Source organism: Vipera berus (assembly GCF_964194415.1).
Source record: "Vipera berus genome assembly, chromosome: 4".
In the NCBI taxonomy this organism is placed as follows: Eukaryota; Metazoa; Chordata; class Lepidosauria; order Squamata; family Viperidae; genus Vipera; species Vipera berus.
This window is the reverse complement of record NC_138206.1, coordinates 100920517-100939200: the sequence shown is the minus strand read 5'-3', so window position 1 is coordinate 100939200 and position 18684 is coordinate 100920517. Positions and strand designations below refer to the sequence as shown.

The following is an 18684-nucleotide window of genomic DNA, read 5'->3' as shown; positions in this document are numbered from 1 at the left end:
AGCGAGACTAGCAAGAGTTGCACAGCCTTAAAAGAACAACGGCTAAGAATTTCAGGAGATTCCTGCATAGTCCTTTAGACAATCCATACTCAGATAATTGGTGCTGAAAAGAACAATTGGCAAACTCTAAAGCCATTGTTCAGCGTATGTGTGGACTGGAAACCAAATCAGAACCATTCAAATATGGCATTCATGAACCCAGGCCTATCTGATACAGCAGATAGGAGCTTACAGTTCAGATTTAGATAATGCTAAGTAAAATTTCTGAAATTATACTGGTTGATTGATGGCATTTAACAAATAAATCCACTGAAGTTTTGCATAGCAAGTAAAAAAGCCTACTGATTCAAATGTTTCGAGCTTTGTAACTTGCTTTGAGGTTCTTATCTTCAGTGGAACTTTTGTGTGTAACTCAACATGTAGGTTTTCCAAGGGTGTGGACAGCCTAAGCCAGCTCCAGGCGTAAGAGCATCTCGGTCCATTCCTGAAAACTTCAACACTCGCTTTCGACCTTATAACCCAGAAGAAAGACCAACAACTGCTGCTGGCACCAGCTTGGACAGGCTGGTAAGTAACCTTCTGTGATCAGGTAAACTTCTGTGATCTGGTTAAACTTGAAAGACCATTATTTTGAAAGTTGAGGCTTCCATTGACTATGTGAAGCTGCCAAAGGAAAAGCGTGACACTATAATTGCTTTCCTCTCAAAAATGGAGCAGTATATTGAGACAATATGTTGGGATACATGAAAAGAAACACAATGCCAGTCACAATGACATTTTTCTGCAAATCATTAGAACAGACATGTCAAACCCGTGACATCACATGATGTTGCGTGACGTACAGGAACTTTTCCCCATTGCCGGCAATGGGGTGGGCGTGGTTTCCTCGTGACACGTCCGGCCTGCGGGCCAGCAGTTTGACACCCCTGCATTAGAACATAAGAGCCTGTCACCTGGCCCTTTAAATATCTTCCATGGAAAAACAAGTTTTTCTCTTCTTTTCCTTTATCACTGGCTCCTGATGAAGAGCCCCAGAATAAAAAGCCCAATTTCTGTAGGGATCAAAACCAACTTCAACTATTTAAATTTGCAATTCTTCCTAATATAGAGAGGCTTCCTGTTCTGTACCAGCCTGCTACCGGCCTTGCAGAAAAGGCAACCCCTTTACAGACGGCAAAAGGCTGGAATACGTCTGCCAAATTTATTACAAAAACAAACAAAACATGAAACAAGATACCGGAGCTTTGAAACTCTATCGGAGCGGTTGCTTTCAGCAAACCAGCCCTCCCCCAAACATTCCCTTTATAAAGAGTTCAGGGCGTGGCCTCTCTTTGCCTCCTTCCGAGAAGTCCCACAGCCTTCCTCTGCTTGCTCCTACTTGACTGCCTCCTGCGTCGGGCGTCCTTCAACAGGGCCAGCTGTGGGTCATCTTCATCCACACTGTCAGGCTCACACAGCTGGGTCTGGGTCTCCACCAGGTAGGAGGGGCCTGGCTGGGGGCTCTGCGGAGTCTCAAAGCCATCATCAGCAAGTTCTTCAACACCCCCCTCCTCCCCCTCATCTGAGTCATCCGACCCAACTGCCGAACCCACAGGCTGACCCTGAATCACAACACTTCCCTGAATGCATGCATCTGTTAAGACAGATTCCCTAAGAAACCCTTTTCAGCTCTATTTCTCTTACATGAATTTGTTTAATACATTTTCTTCATGCAAACTCTTAATGAAATTTTTTTATATCAGCGCTCGATTTTTCTTCTTTACACTGATATACCTTTTGCAAGCGATTTTCAGGCACATGATTCTTTTCCCCAAATCATTCACAAATGGGCAGGAGAGTTGTGAGGAACTCTGACTGGCTTCACAGCTTTTAGGTAGGCCAGGCTGTCCGTTGGAGCAAGTGGCTCCAAATCCCTTCCATAAAGTCCATGTCAGATATTTTTTTTTCCTTCATCCCTCTTTTGGGCTTTGTATGAATTGAGGATCAATCAAAGATCAAAAGGCCAGCTGGGGCAGGTGGCAGACTTAAAGCAATGTAGTTGCAAAATATGCATTTGCAATACATAATATCTTACTCTTAAGAGAAAACATGAGAAGAGCAATTTGACAGATTGTTTTTTTTCCTTTTGGGAGAAAATTGCACATGCCGACTACTGAAATAAGTAATCCCCTGCTTGTCACATTAAAGTACAATCACTTCAATTCCCAATTAACTTTACAATATATTCATTTTAGTGCTCTGCTCGTCATTAAATAAGCACTTATTGTTGTTAAGTGTCCATATGCATAATGCATCTTTCGCTGATAAAGTTTAATTAAAGAATTCACATTTCCTACAAGTTAAGGCACGAAACCCTGTTTTATAACTACATTAAAGATATGCAGTGGTGTTTTGGCAATCAGTCTTTTTAGGAAAAAAATTCAACCACCACCTCCCTCTTTTTTTGGCAGGCTTTTTAAGGTCTTTTCCTCCAGAAGAATAGTAGTTTGTGTTTCTATTGAAAATTGTTCCAAATTAACTTTTTAGATTCAAAATCTAGTGTATGTTATTAAAGCAACTTTGATTTTTTTTTTATTTTAAAAGTGTATCTATTTCTCTTTTCCCTTTTAAAAATATTTGAATTTGGGTGCACTGGTTATAATCTTTTATAAACGCCCACTTACTATCAAAAATTAGAAATCATATTTATTTATTTATTTATTTATTTATTTATTTATTTATTTATTTATTTATTTATTTATTTATGGGACTTATATGCCGCCCTATCTCCCGAAGGACTCAGAGCGGCTAACAACAATAAAACACAATAATACAAATGTTAAAAAAAAGATTAAACTAACAAGCCCCAATGATAAAATAATAAAATATTAAAAATATTCTATTTAAAAATCCCTATCGTCAGTCCAGGTCAGCCTGATGGAAGAGAAATTTTTTAAGGCCTCGACGAAAGGACCGGAGATCCGGGGCCATCCGGAGCTCAAGGGGAAGTTGATTCCCACAGGGCCAGCGCTCCCACAGAGAAGGCCCTCCCCCTGGGGGTCACCAGCCGACATTGTCTAGCCGACAGCACCCTGAGGAGGCCCTCCCTGTGTGAGCGCACAGGGCGATGGGAGGTCGTTCCTGGCAGCAGACGGTCCTGCAAATATCCCAGGCCTAAGCCATGTAGGGCTTTATAGGTAAGAACCAGCACCTTAAATCTCACCCGGAGGACAACCGGTAACCAATGTAGCTCATGCAGGAGGGCTGTAATATGGGAGTATTGGGATGCTCCCATCACAACCCGCGCGGCCACATTCTGCAACAACTGGAGCCTCCGGGTGGTCTTCAAGGGCAGCCCCATGTAGAGAGCATTGCAGTAATCTATACGGGAGGTAACGAGTGCATGAGTGACCGTACATATACACTTTAGCTATCACTAACATACATATAAATATATATTCAGGTATGTGTGAGTGTGTGTTTATGTCTGTGTACAGTATACACATACACACATACTATCATTGAAAGGATCCTGCATAGGTTTGTCCAGAAAATCAAGAATTTGAGGATCCTAAATAGACCAAGCATTGACCTGCCCCAACTTAGATATTTAGGAAAGAAGAAAGACCCTCGACTCCATTTGATTGAAGTGATAGATTGTTTTACTAAAGTTAAGCTGTGGCAGCGAAAGTCTGGATTTGAGTATTCCTGTGCAAAGGTTACATTTTCCCCCTTTCCCTGGCCTTCTCTCCTTGACCATCAGTGTCCGATAGGATGCCTTTTTGATGTTTTGGGAACAGCTGGGATGTTTGGTGCCTCTCACAGCAGTGTGTCCTTTGGTTCCCAGGCCAAGTATCCTTAGAGGCTCGTTTATTCTGGTTTGGCACCTCTAATTCTTGTCAACATGTCTCTTCTCCTGCCGTTTGTCTTCTCCTTCCCAGGCCCACATGTTACTGCACCGGATTCCTCCCCCTCCCTTGCATTTTATGGCAGGATGCCAGCTAAGTGAAGAAGCTGAATATGGCAGACCTGACATGCATGAACAGTTTCTGCAATATTCCACTCTGAATCATAAAATAACAGAGTTGGAAGGAACCTTGGAGGTCATCTAGTCCAAACCCCTGCTCAAGCGGGAGACCCTCTACTAGTCCAGACAAATGGCTGCCCAGTCTCTTCTTAAAGACTTTCGGTGTTGGAGCACAAAGGGCTGAGAGCCGAGATGGAGCGATCTCTCCGATGATGCCCTCTGATGCCCTTCAGAAAATCCCTCTTCTACTTGTGGGTCTGGCAGCCATCCCTCCACCCACCCTTGGGGCTGTTTCTTTGATAACCCCTAACAATGAAAACACAAAGTATTTCATATATGCTATACAAACCCAACAGATGCCTTTTTCATAGAAACATATTCTTCAGCTTTTCAAGCTCAGGCCCAATGCACGTTTAGTGGATGCACTCAATATCAGTTTGAAAAACAATTTTCTTTTCTACTAATTTTTGCAGTCAAGTATTTAAGGGAAAATAAACATGAGGAGGAAGCTTGCCATGCTATCTAGTGTATAAGATGCTCAAAAAATAGTTGCAGAGGTACATTTTTAAGTGCATGTGATATTTAGCATTGCCTTCATGCTTACGCAGAGAAAGTACTGCCTTCTTTTTTTTTATTGAAAAGTTTTAAAATACATTTTATCTTTGACAATCCCCCCTCCACCCACCCCTACCTATCCCTCCCTACCCCTCCCCCCATTTCCCCCTCCCCCCCCCCGACTTCCCAGAGCTAAGTACAAGGTATAAAAACAAAGGACAATCATAAACATCCATATGCTAACAACAATAAACTCTTAAATCTATCGCTCTCTGGCTCATATAAGATAACTACAAGCAATACTAATATTACCTATAAAAAGAAGGAAAAAAAGAAAAAAGAAAAGAAGACTTATTCAAATGCTAAATGAAACTTTTTAGTCCCGTATTTGTTCTGGATATAATCAATCCATTTTTTCCACTCCATAATATAACGTTCTTGCGAATGATCTTTCAAATAGGCCGAGATCTTTGCCATTTCCGCCAGGTCAGAAACCTTTAGTGTCCATTCCTCTATAGTCGGCAGTTCCTCCTTCTTCCAATATTGACCTATTAAAAGTCTTGCTGCTGTAATTAAATTCAACATCAACTTAGTGTCCACAACAGTAGCATCTGTAATTATTCCCAACAAAAACAATTGCGGACAAAACTTTATCCTTTGCTTGAAGATCTTCTGCATATTCCACCAAATTTTTATCCAAAAAGCCTTAACCTTTTTGCAGGTCCACCATATATGAAAATGTGTTGCATCTTCGTCACCACACCTCCAACATTTTGGCTGATAGTTCAGATACATACTTGCAAGCTTTTTAGGATCTAAATGCCATCTATAAAACATTTTATAAAAGTTCTCTCTTAGGTTTTGAGCTTGTGTAAATTTTACGTTCCTCACCCAGATCTTTTCCCAAGTGTCCATTGTAATAACTTCTTGAATATTCTGGGCCCATTTTATCATACAATCTTTAACAAGTTCTGTTTCTGAGTCAATTTCTATCAATGCAAGATATATCCGTTTGATATGTGCTGGACCCTGGTTTCTAATTTGCTTTATCAAATTTTCATCGGTCATTGAAAAGCCAATTTTCTGATCTTCTTTCCACCTGGCCCGTAATTGAATATATTGAAACCAAGTTTGAACAATCTTCTCATCTCGCAAGAGGTTATACGGCTTTAAACACCAGACGTTTCCTTCCAAGCTTAAAATCTCCTTATACGTAGTCACATCATGTTTAAAGCCAACATTTATGTTTTCTATTGCGTGTTTTGGAATTGCCCACAACGGCATCTTGAAATCTAACTTATGTCTGTACTTCTTCCAAACTCTCAACAATGCCTGTCTTAAAATATGCACTTTAAACACATTATCTACCTTCATACAACAAATATGCATGCCAGCCAAATAACAAGTCATGGCCCTCAAGATTTAATAATCTCTCTTGTGTCAAATTAATCCAATCACTTATTCCTGATAACGCAGCAGCTTCATAGTATAATTTAAGATTAGGCATTTTAAGACCACCTCTTTCACTAGTATCCTGCATAATCTTAAGTTTAACTCATGGCCTTTTCCCTGCCCAGACAAATTTATTGATACCCCGTTGCCATTCTTCCAAATTAGAATCTTTTTTAAGGACCGGTATCATTTGAAATAAAAATAGAAATTTAGGCAGGACATTCATTTTCACTGCTGCAATTCTTCCCAACAAAGACAATTGCAATTTTTCCCAGCTCTCCATTTCTTTTTGAATTTTTGCCCATAACTTTTCATAATTATTTTTATATAACTTTGTATTAGAGGGTGACAAAAACACCCCTAAATATTTGACCCTTTTAACAATCTCAAATCCAGTTAATCCTTCTAAAAGGGCCTTTTGCGATACTGTCATATTTTTGGCCAGAATTTTAGTTTTTTGTGCATTAACTTTAAATCCAGAAACCTTCCCATATTGCATTATTATCTCCATCAGGTCCACAACAGAGTTTTCTGGCTGGGTCACCGTAACAACCAGATCATCTGCGAACGCTCTCAGTCTATAATCCTGATCTCTAATTTGTATACCCTTAATTCTTTCCGAATTCCGTATTTTTACCAATAATATCTCCAACGTTAAAACAAATAATAAAGGTGATAATGGACACCCTTGTCTTGTGCCCTTCTCAATATTACATACTTCAGTCAAACTATTGTTAACTATTATTCGGGCAGTTTGTTTTTGATATAATGCCCTAATTGGTTGCAAAAATTTATCCCCAAAATTCATTTTATCTAAAACTTTCATCAAAAATTGCCAGTTCAATTGATCAAAAGCTTTTTCAGCATCTAAAAAAATTAGCGCCGCAGGGATCTGGTTGTTCCTTTCCAAAAACTCCATCACATCAACTATATGCCTCACATTATTTTTCATTTGCCTACCACTAATAAACCCAGTTTGATCCCCATGAATCACCTGTTGCAGAACCCTCATCAATCTGTTAGCTAACACCTTGGCAAATATCTTGTAATCTGTATTTAAAAGTGATATCGGTCTATAGTTTTTTACTTGAGTAGCATCTTGATCTTCCTTCGGAATCAAAGAAATAAAAGCAGTTCTCCAAGACGGAGGCACCTTTCCCCCTCTCTGGATTGTCTGGAACAGTTCCTTTAACGGCTTTATCAACTCCAGTTGTAAATTTTTGTAATAAACCGCAGTCAAACCATCCGTGCCTGGCGCTTTATCCACCTTCAATTCCTTAATTGCTATAAGAATTTCTTCTTCTGTTATCAATTGATTAATCTCCTCCCTTTGTACTTGCGTAAGAACCGGGATGCTAGCATTCTCCAAATATACATCAATGTCTTTTTCATTAATCTTCTCCTTAGCATATAATTTAGAATAAAAATCCACAAAAGCTTCCTTAATAAGATCCTGTTGAAACACAACCTTTCCCTTATGTTCAATTTTATCTATATTAGAAGCCCTTTGCTTTTTCCTTAGTCTGTAAGCTAGCCATCTACCTGGCTTGTTAGCATTGCAAAAGGTATTATGCCTAGCAAACCGTAAATTGGTTGCCACTTGATCAGCCATCAATTTATCAAATTGTCCTCTTAATAGCTTAATAACCTCCTTAGTCTTCACATCCAATGGATTCAAGATTAGGGCCTTTTCTTTTTCCCTAATTTCATTCTCCAGTTCTTTCCTTCTGACTTCCAAAGTACGTCTGCATTTATTATTCATATATATCAACACCCCTCTCATGTAGGCCTTGCTAGCATCCCAAACCATGTCCATAGAGGTATCCTTATTCATATTAATTTCAAAAAAATCCTTCATCTGCTGTTTACATTCTTCCACATTTTTCTGATTTCTAAACAAATTCTCATTTACGCGCCACGAGCGCCTATCCCTATTGTCCTTATTAATCTCTAACCAAACTGGGCTATGGTCAGAGATAGTTCTTGCACAGATCTTTACCTTCTTGATCCTAGAAAAAAGTCATTAGTCAACAAAATAAAATCAATTCTGGAAAAAGATTGATGTCTGTCAGAAAAAAAAGTATAATCCTTTTCGTGTGGATGTGTGTCACACCAGATATCACGCAGTTCCAAATCGTCCTTCATTTCAAAAAAAGATTTAGGCAATCTAGCATGACTCGGAACACGCTTAAAAGAACCAGTCTTGTCCATTTGTACGTCTAAAACACCATTCCAGTCCCCCATAAAAATAAACGATTTATAATCCAATTGTGTAACCTTTGTGTGAAGTAAACTAAAAAAAATCAGCTTGTTGTTGATTAGGAGCGTACAGTCCAACTAAAAGCGTTTTTTTACCTTCTAACAGCAAATCTATCATAACATATCTTCCTTGCTTATCTGCTTCAATTAGTTCCGCTGTTAGAGTACTTTTAACGTAGACAACCACTCCATTTTTCTTGTTCAACGCAGAAGCAACAAATTGCATACCCAACCTTAAGTTCGATAAGTACTTTTGGTCCATAACCCTAATATGCGTTTCTTGCAAACAGATAACATCAGTCTTAAATTGTTTTAAATATTGAAAAACTTTCTTTCTCTTCTGTGGTGAGTTTAATCCATTAACATTCCAGGTTAGAAATTTAGTCGCCATGCTTGGCGTCCCGAAGCTTTTGGAGCACATCTTCAATGGCCCCTGTAGTTTCCTTGGGCCGCGCCCCTCCCACAGCTTCACTGTAAGTACGCTTTGAGAGCTCCATAAATTTCTGCTGGTCTTGCTCTTGTACTTGTCTTGCTCGTCTTAAGGCGGCACGCGTCAACCTCTGCTCTCCAACATCAGCCGATGAAGCTGTAATTTGATCCCCTCCAGCACCATTCTCCTCTGTCTGTCCACCTTCAGCCTCTTGAGGTTTTCCCTCTCCAGATCCCTTTGCAGCTTCCAGGAGTGATAGAGGGGTTGCTTTTAGAACATTGCTGTAGAAATCACGTGCCTGAGTCACAGTAACCAGACGATATCTTTTACCTTCATGCATCACCATCATTCCGACTGGAATCTCCCATCTAAACTTAATATCACATTTCTTAAGTTCCTGTGCAAGGAATGCAAAATCTTTCCTTCTCCTTAAGATCTTTGGAGGGATCTCTTTTAGAACCAGGACTTCTTGCTCAGCGACCACAATTTTAGTATCATAAGCAGCTTGAATAACTTCATCTCTAGTTGCTCTCTTTGTAAAATAGACCACCACATCTCTAGGTAGCTTCCTCTGCCTTGCAATCCATGAATTTACGCGAAAATTTTTATCCATGCTTCCCTCTATTTCAGATGCTGTCTGGCCCAGTGCTGCTTCTAACGACTCAGAGATCAGCTGCTTTTAGTCTTCTTTAGGATTCTCTTTTAAACCCCTGATTCTAATAGCATACTGCATCTGATGGTACTGAACAAGGCTCAATTCTCCATCCATTTTATCCCTTATATTTTCATTCTCTATTACCTTTACTTCTAATATAGAGTTCTTTTGACTAAGATCCTCCACTTTTTCATCCAAACGTTGCACACATTCAGCCACGCTTTCAATTGTAGACAAAATGTCCACCCTCATTGCACTGAACTTCTCTTCCATCCTCTCCTCCAATTTCTCCAATTTCTCCTCCAGCTTTGCCATCTTATCATCCATCATATCTGACATTACCTGGGATTGCTTTGCAAAGGCATCTTGTAAGTCCTTAAGCGTCAATGCCAGAGGAGGTGCAGGAGGAAGCAAAGCTTGCAACGAAGTCTGTTTCACCGGGGAAGTTCCCGCACTCCGAAGAACTTTAGAGGAAGATTTAGCCGCCATCTTGCCCAACTTTCACTTGTTGCGTACTTTCACTTTAAAGCTATAAAATCCACTGAGCCAGGGAGTAAAAGTAAAAGTCCACTTCACCTTGACCTCCTGTACCGCTCTGCCTGCTTCTTGTTACTCAAAAGTCTTTCCTTTGGCAGGGGTGGTTGCTAACGCCTGGCTCTGCTCCAAAAATCATGGAGCAGAGACGCTGCGCAGCTCGGAGCTAACCCAGGCTTCGGGGGGGCTCAATCCTTCAGCCGCCCAAGCTTTCAGCTCAGGCGGCCCTGGAGAGCTCAACCCCTACCTGGGGCCTCACCCCCTCCTCTTCTCCCAAGGAGGGGGCTTCAAATCCATCTAAACAGCTGATCGGCGCTGTTTACGATGGAAAAACACAGCTGCGAAGCGGACAGCCCGGAGCCGGCTGTCTTCGGCGCCGCGTCACCACCGGAAGTCCGAGAGTACTGCCTTCTTAAGACCACAGTCTGCTGTGCCATCATAGAACTAGAGAATCAGAAGATATCTCAGAGGTCATCTAGTCCAACCCATGCTCAGTGAAGAATTTCATACAGTATTTTGAATAGGTGGCTGTCCAGTCTCTCTTGGAAAAGCTGGAACAAAAACATGAGACAGCTTCTTCCTTCTTTCATCCATTGGTAGCAATTGCCATCAGGAAATTTATCCTAATATCTACCCTAAATCTGTTTCCTTGTGGTTTCAACCCACTGGTTCAGCTTCTTCTCTTCAAAATGATGGAGAACGACTCCAGAGAACTTGATTTTAGCATCATGAAATTAAAAAGAAAAACCCCTTTGGGGAAAAACAAAAAAAAACAAAACAAACCCAAAATATATGTTTACCAATATAAGAATACATTCCCAACATGCTGTCTGACCTTGCTAGACTCAAAACTAAGCTGTAAAATTGAATTTGAACCTTTCATGTCTCTCTACCTGGCACATTTGCAAGAGTATTGTTAAATTGTTCTGAAAGCAAGGAGAGATTTTTTTTAAAATGTATTTTACAAAATTGAAAAAGGCCAACTCGAATGGACTAACTTCAGTACCTTCTTTGGCTATTTCAGCTAACAAGAGTGAGTTGAACTATCATAAATTCTCATGGTGGACCAACATTATGGGACGGGGAAGTTGCATGGAACTCGGCTATATATTAGCATTTTATACTTACGACCATAATTGAGCCCAAAATTTCTGTTGTTAAGTGAGACATTTGTTAAGTGAATTTTGCCCCATTTTTACGACATTTCTTGCCACAGTTGTGAAGTGGATCGCTGCAGTTGATAAGTTAGTAACACAGTTGTTAAGTGAATCTGGCTTCCCCACTGACTTTGCTTGTCAGAAGGTCGCGAAAGGTGATCACATGACCCTGTGATGCTGCAACCGTCCTAAGTATGAACCAGTTGAACCAGCATCTGAATTTTGATCACATGATCATGGGGATGCTGCAAAGGTTGTAACTGTGAAAAAAGGTCATGTCCCTTTTTTCAGCGCTGTTGTAAATTTGAACGGTCACCAAATGAAATGTTGTAAGTCGAAGCCTACCTGTATTGGGAAGGGAGCTGAGAGTGAGGGGAAGAAACATTTTAGAGCACTTCATGATCTGCAGCACTTGTAGAGACCCATCCATGGATCTTCACCCTCAGCAAATCTCATTGCAAGACCATCTATTCTGTGCAATTACCATTAAATTTTAGGGGGACATTTATCTTTATCTGACTCTACCAGATTCATTTCTGCATTTCTGCAGAAACAGCAGGCAAATGCACGGTCTTCCCAATTAGTTGCATCTTTCCATTTTTCTTCGGGATAGACTACGAGGGGCAAGCTAGAGCTTGCTGTTCATGTTTACTTGTGAATGTATTGATCATTTTTCTGTGCAGATAAAACATCTTCAAAGAGACAAGTAAAGACATCATAAATCAATTGAAACCTGTAATAAAACACACCAATAAAGAAATCAATACACAGAGAGATTAAAAAAATGCACAGTAGAAATAATACTTATGCAATCCTACTTCATAAATCGGCATCTGTAGCATTTTTCAGCCTGGTACTATTTCATGTTGACTTGGTATGTCTTGGGAACTTTAAACCAACCTTCAGGTTGGGGAAACTGCTATCAATCACGAGTGTTTGAGATCGAACTAAAAATGGTTTAAAACAAGTTATTTAGCTGACCACCTCAGACAGAGATTTTCAGATTGTGGAGATCAGGTAAGAAAAAAAATTATCACTCACCTGTAGATGACCTTCATTGAGCCTTCTGAGAAGACAGTTAGGTTGGAATGACCAGGTCTGTGTCAGAGATAAAGCACAGATAAAATATGTCAATTTCAGCGATTGGAGAGACAGAAATGGAACGTTTTCCCTACTTTTTCCAGGTTTTAAAATGCCATAAGATGCTAAATTGTTTTGTGAAATAAATGATGAATAAAGGCAACTGTTGTAAAGTTAGCTGCTGAAAAGGCCCCTTGCCTTTGTCAGCTGTTAAGCTGCACATTCTCTGCTAGATACTATGCACCAGAGACAAATTCCTTGTGTGTCCAATCACATTTGGTCAGTAAAGAATTCTGTTCTATTCTAATCAAGCTTACAGCCAGATTAGAGGGCCCCCACCTCAAAAAAGTTAGGATTTCAGTCTGGTAGAAAGCAATCTGTCAGAAATGTTAGGCCCAACAATGGGCAATAAGGTAGGAAAGGGAGTTAGTTTGTTAAGGTGGTTAAGATACCAATCTAGAAGCTGAGAGACTGTGAGTTCCAGTCCCACCATGGACACAAAGCCAGATAGGAGACTTTGGACCCTAGGAAGGAGGAAAGGGCTGCCACTTTTGAACGTCTCACCAAGTAAACTGCTGGGATTAATCAAGGGTGAGTCCAAGACTGCCTCAAAGGTACATACACACACAGAGACAAAGGCAGGAAAATTGAAGATGTTTTTTCCTGCACAGTCAGATATGACATCAGGACTACTTTTTTTTTACTTTTTTTCTTTCTTCATATGATAGCCACCCCTTCATGGATTACTGCCTTGTTGTGGCGAAGGGGCTTGTGTAGTTCAATGAAGCTATGAGCTATGCCGTGCAGGGCCACCCAAGATGGAAAGGTCATAGCAGAGAGTTCTGACAAAACGTGATCCACTGGAGAAGGAAATGGCAACCCACTCCAGTATCTTTGCCATGAAAACCCCATGGATAGTACCAAAAGGAAAAAAGATATGACGCTGGAAGATGAGCCCCTCAGGTCGGAAAGCATCCAATATACTACTGGGGAAGAGCAGAGGGCTAGTACCAGAAAGTAGTGCCAGAAAGAATGAAGTGACTGGACCAAAGCCGAAACGACGCTCAGCTGTGGATGTATCTGGTGGTGAAAGGAAAGTCCGATGCTTAAAGATTTTTTCTCCATAGGAACCTGGAATGTAAGATCCATGAATCAAGGAAAGCTGGACGTGGTCAAACAAGAGATGACAAAGCTGAACATCAATATCTTAGGAATCAGCAAACTAAAATGGACAGGAATGGGTGAATTTAATTCAGATGACCATCAGGTATACTACTGTGGGCAAGAATCCCTCAGAAGAAATGGAGTAGCCTTCATAGTCTTGACTACTGCAACGCTCTGTACATGGGGCTACCCTTGAAGACCACTCGGAGGCTCCAACTGGTACAGAATGCAGCCGCGAGAGTTGTATTGGGAGTTTCCCGACACTCCCATGTCACACCTTTGCTCCGCGAGCTGCATTGGCTTCCAGTTGTCTTCCGAGTGAGGTTCAAGGTGTTAGTAATGACCTACAAAGCCCTACATGGCATGGGTCCGGAATACCTTGGGGAGCACCTGCGGCCGGCGTCAACTTCCCTCCGCCCAGTACGCTCCCACAGAGAGGGCCTCCTCAGGGTGCCACCGGTCAAAGAATGCCAACTGGTGACCCCCAGGGGGAGGGCGTTCTCTGTGGGTGCACCGGATTTATGGAACCATCTTCCGGTCGAGCTCCGGATGGCGCCCGATCTCCGCTCCTTCCGGCGCGATCTTAAAACCCATCTCTTTAAACAAGCTGGCCTGGCCTGATGGGACGGGGTGGGATTTTATAAATGGACTTCAATTTTTAATCTGTATTAATTTATTATGGGCATTGTTTAATTACTTTTTAATAATTTTTAATTTTTGTATCTTGTTTTTATGTATTGCCCTGTTCACCGCCCTGAGTCCTTCGGGAGAAGGGCGGTATATAAATTAAATTAATAAATAAATAAATAAAATAGTCAATAAAAGAGTAGGAAAAGCAATACTGGGATACAATCCCCAAAATGACAGAATGATCTCAATTCGAATCCAAGGCAAACCAATATCACAGTAGTCCAATTCTATGCCCCAACCACCAGTGCTGAAGAGGATGAAATTGACTGGTTCTATGAAGCCCTACAGCACCTCATAGAACTAACACCAAAAAATGATGTCCTTATCATCATGGGGGATTGGAATGCTAAAGTAGGAAGCCAAAAGATAACCAGAATAACAGGCAGGTTTGGCCTTGGAGTACAGAATGAAGCAGGGCACAGGCTGATAGAATTTTGTCAAGAGAATACGATGGTCATAGCAAGCACTCTTTTCCAACAACCCAAGAGACGGCTCTACACATGGACATCACCAGACGGTCAACACAGAAATCAGATTGACTATATGCTCTGCAGCCAAAGATGGAGAACCTCTAAATAGTCAGTAAAAACAAGACCAGGAGCTGACTGTGGCTCAGACCATGAGCTTCTCATTGCAAAGTTTAGGCTTAAACTGAAGAAAGTAGAGAAAAGCACTAGGCGACTCAGGTATGAACTAAATCATATCCCTGACGAATATACAGTAGAGGTGAAAAATAGATGTAAGGAATTAGATCTGATAGACAGAGTGCCTGAAGAACTATGGACAGAGGTTCACAACATAGTACAAGAAGTAGCAACTAAAACCATCCCAAAGAAAAAGAAATGCAAGAAAGCAAAATGGCTGTCTGAAGAAGCTTTGCAAATAGCTGATGACAGAAGGGAAGGAAAAGGCAAGGGAGAAAAAGAAAGATACACCCAATTAAATGCAGACTTCCAGAGAATAGCTAGAAGAGATAAGAATGCCTTCTTAATTGAACAGTGCAAAGAAATTGAAGAAAACAATAGAATAGGGAGGACTAGAGATCTCTTCAAGAAAATTGGAAAGATGAAGGGAACGTTTAATGCAAAAATGGGCATGATAAAGGACCAAAATGTCAGCGACCTAACAGAGGCAGAAGAGATTAAGAAGAGGTGGCAAAATTACACAGAAGAACTATACAAGAACAAGCTTAACATCCCTGATAACCACGATGAGGTGGTCACTGACCTTGAGCCAGACATCCTAGAATGTGAAGTGAAAAGGGCCTTAGGAAAGCTGAGCAACAACAAACCTAATGGAGGTGACAGTATTCCAGCTGAGCTATTCAAAATCTTAAAAGACGATGCAGTAAAAGTGCTACACTCAATTTGCCAGCAAATTTGGAAAACTCAACAGTGGCCACAGGATTGGAAAAGATCAGTTTACATTCCAATTCCAAACAAAGGCAGTGCCAAAGAATGTTCAAACTATCGTACCATTACACTAATTTCACATGCTAGTAAAGTTATGCTTAAAATCCTACAAGCTAGACTCCAGCAGTATGTGGATCGAGAACTACCAGAAGTACAGGCAGGATTTTGAAGAGGCAGAGGAACTAGAGATCAAATTGCCAACATACACTGGATCATGGAGAAAGCTAGGGAGTTCCAGAAAAACATCTATTTCTGCTTCATTGAGCATTTGATTGTGTGGATCACAACAAACTGTGGCAAGTTCTTAAAGAGATGGGAGTACCAGACCATCTTATTTGTCTTTTGAGAAACCTATATGCGGGTCAAGAAGCAACAGTGAGAACTGGACATAGAACCACTGACTGGTTCAGAATTGGGAAAGGAGTCTGGCAAGGCTGTATACTGTCACCCTGCCTGTTTAACTTATATGCAGAGCACATCATGAGAAAGACAGGGCTAGATGAATCAAAAGTTGGAATTAAGAGTGCCGGGAGAAATATCAACAACCTAAGATATGCAGATGATACCACTCTAATGGCAGAAAGTGAAGAGGAACTAAAGAGCCTCTTGTTGGGAGTGAAGAAGGAGAGTGCAAAAGTTGGGTTGAAACTAAACATTAAGAAAACCAAGATCATGGCATCCGGCCCTCTCAATTCCTGGCAAATAGATGGGGAAGAAATGGAGATAGTGACAGATTTTATTTTCCTTGGCTCCAAGATCACCACAGACGGGGACTGCAGCCAAGGAATTAAAAGATGCTTGCTCCTGGGGAGGACAGCCATGGCAAATCTAGACAGCACACTAAAAAGCAGAGACATCACCCTGTCAACAAAAGTGCATATAGTCAAGGCTATGGTCTTCCCAGTTGCAATGTATGGCTGTGAAAGTTGGACCATAAGAAAGGCTGAGCGCCAAAGAATTTAAGCCTTTTAACTATGGTACTGGAGAAGACTCCTGCGAGTCCCTTGGACTGCAAGGCAATCAAACCGGTCAGTCCTAGAGGAGATCAACCCTGACTGCTCTTTAGAAGGCCAGGTCCTGAAGTTGAAACTCAAATACTTTGGCCACCTTATGAGAATGAAGGACTCACTGGAGAAGAGCCTAATGCTGGGAAAGTTTGAGGGCAAGAGAAGAAGTGGATGACAGAGAATGAGGTGGCTGGATGGAGTCACTAAAGCACTAGGCATGAGCTTAAATGGACTCCAGAAGATGATAGAGGACAGGAAGGCCTGGAGGAACGTTGTCCATGGGGTCGCGATGGGTCAGACATAACTTCGCAACTAACAACACCACCACCAAATGACAGCCAAATCTGGCCCTAGGTTCTGCCTTGGTTTACCTTTCCAATATAAGCAACCAAATCAGAAGATCATTTAAAAGCAGTTTATTAGGGTACCCTGATAAAGTGGGATCTCTCTGAAAAAGGAGAGAGAGAACCTTGAGTGCCATGTTACATTTCTTTTTATAGTTAACACAACAAAGAAAAATGAAATAGGACAGGATAAAAGTAACCTCCCCTTTCCATAGGATGTCAGTTACATGTAATCAAACATGTTACATATTTTCTTCCCATAACATCACAGATGCTCTTTAAAATGAGGTCTGACGTCAGAAGGGGCATAAATTGTAAGGGAAAAGGTTGTTTGATGTTCACAAAAGAAATAAACCAGACCCCAATTTGTACTAACAAATTTTCTCTTATCTGGAGCTAGTCTCTAGACTGTTTACCAATTTAGGAATGTTAAAAGCTAATAAATGTGAACATCATTTTAAAAGAAAGAAAATAAATCAAAATAAAATATAAAGTGTTAGTTAGCAAGTTACAAAATTTATGCCATGTGCCCCTCAGTATTACTCTGAATCTTTCCAGGTTCTGCCTTTGAATGCCCTGCTTTGTACTTACAATCATTGGGTGGAAGGACCTTGGAGGTTTTGCTTATAGTGTAATCTTGTAAGGTTTGGGCATATGAAAATGCCCATGGAAAGGTGATGAAGGACATAGTCGTTGGCCCCATCCTTCTGTCTAGTCAAATAAATGGATGCATGGAACTTCATTAATTGACTACTCTCCATTATGATATTGCATAGTTCCCATAGAAGCCCTGAGTAACACTGGAGTTGACACAAGGAGATAGGATCCAAGCCCTCACATGCACCCATTTCTTCAGTATATGATCGCTTACAGAAGACCTGAGCAGAACAGACAGATGGATAACATGATATTTAATGTACAGTATGTATAATAATTCAGGTTCATTCACTTGTGTCTTTCTCTAGACCAAGATTAACTTTATGAGTCTTCCAGTCCAGTTGGTATCAGGTATAAGTGTGATCTAAGAAACATGACATATAGTTATTGTCAGGGCTTTTTTTCTCATAGAACGCTCAGAACGGTGTTCCGGCACCTTTTTTTTGGAAAAAAAATAGCTCCCTCTATTGGCTTTAGGAGTAGGCAATCTTGGCTCATTTTTATAACTCGTGGACTTCAACTCCCAGAAATCCTGACCCAGCCACGCTGAGGGGAAAGAGAGAGGTTTCTAAGCTGAGCCATGCTGGCTCAGGAATTCTGGGAGTTGAAGTCCTTGAGTCATAAAAGAGCCTGCACTAGAGGAGGACATTAAAATTATTTACAGGATTACTTCTTTAGGAACTAAACTTTTAGAATGTAAAACAGCTAATTCAAAAAAGTCAACAGGAAAGAACCTCACATTTTTCATCTGCTTCTGTCTTTTGGAAGGTAAAATTAGATAACAAAATAATCTATTTCCTATGTTAACATCTCTGCAATGAAATCAATAAAGGTAACAGGAAAGAAATGAGAAATATTTTTCTCAATGTAATATGTCTAATTTAGCTGATGCTAGAAAAAAATAGTATCTTTTGTAAATACTCTTCAAAACTATTTTGAATCTATAACCATCTACTAAACCACTTTAAATTAAACAATTCTTAAGAATGAAATATTCTTAATTTGCACTTTACTTTTACTGTTTGGACTGTTGTGTGTTTTGAAAAATAGATTATTTAGAATCTAGTTATGTTGCACTTCAGTCTTTAAATAATTAACCTAGTATATACATAACAATATATGATGTTTTCCATGGTTAGCTTAACATCAATAACAACGTTTATTAAAAAGGCTAAAATAATTTCTGCTGGTATTATCTGTACATTAAAATTTTGTTTAGTCACAATTTTTCAAAAGATGTTACATATGTGCATAAGCGTAGTCAGTAGCATATGCCTTTTTA

The 18684-nt window shown here is 40.4% G+C and overlaps 1 protein-coding gene across 1 annotated transcript in view; it reads left to right on the top strand.

Moving 5' to 3' along the window:
* GPC6 (glypican 6) overlaps positions 1 to 18684 on the top strand; it is a gene marked incomplete at its 3' end in the record, with an annotated part of 887239 nt that overhangs the window by 826784 nt on the left and 41771 nt on the right. Inside the window, exon 6 of the mRNA XM_081327646.1 lies at positions 424 to 567. Within this exon, the coding sequence (XP_081183772.1) occupies positions 424 to 567 (144 nt within the window). The remainder of the gene's footprint in view (positions 1 to 423; positions 568 to 18684) is intronic.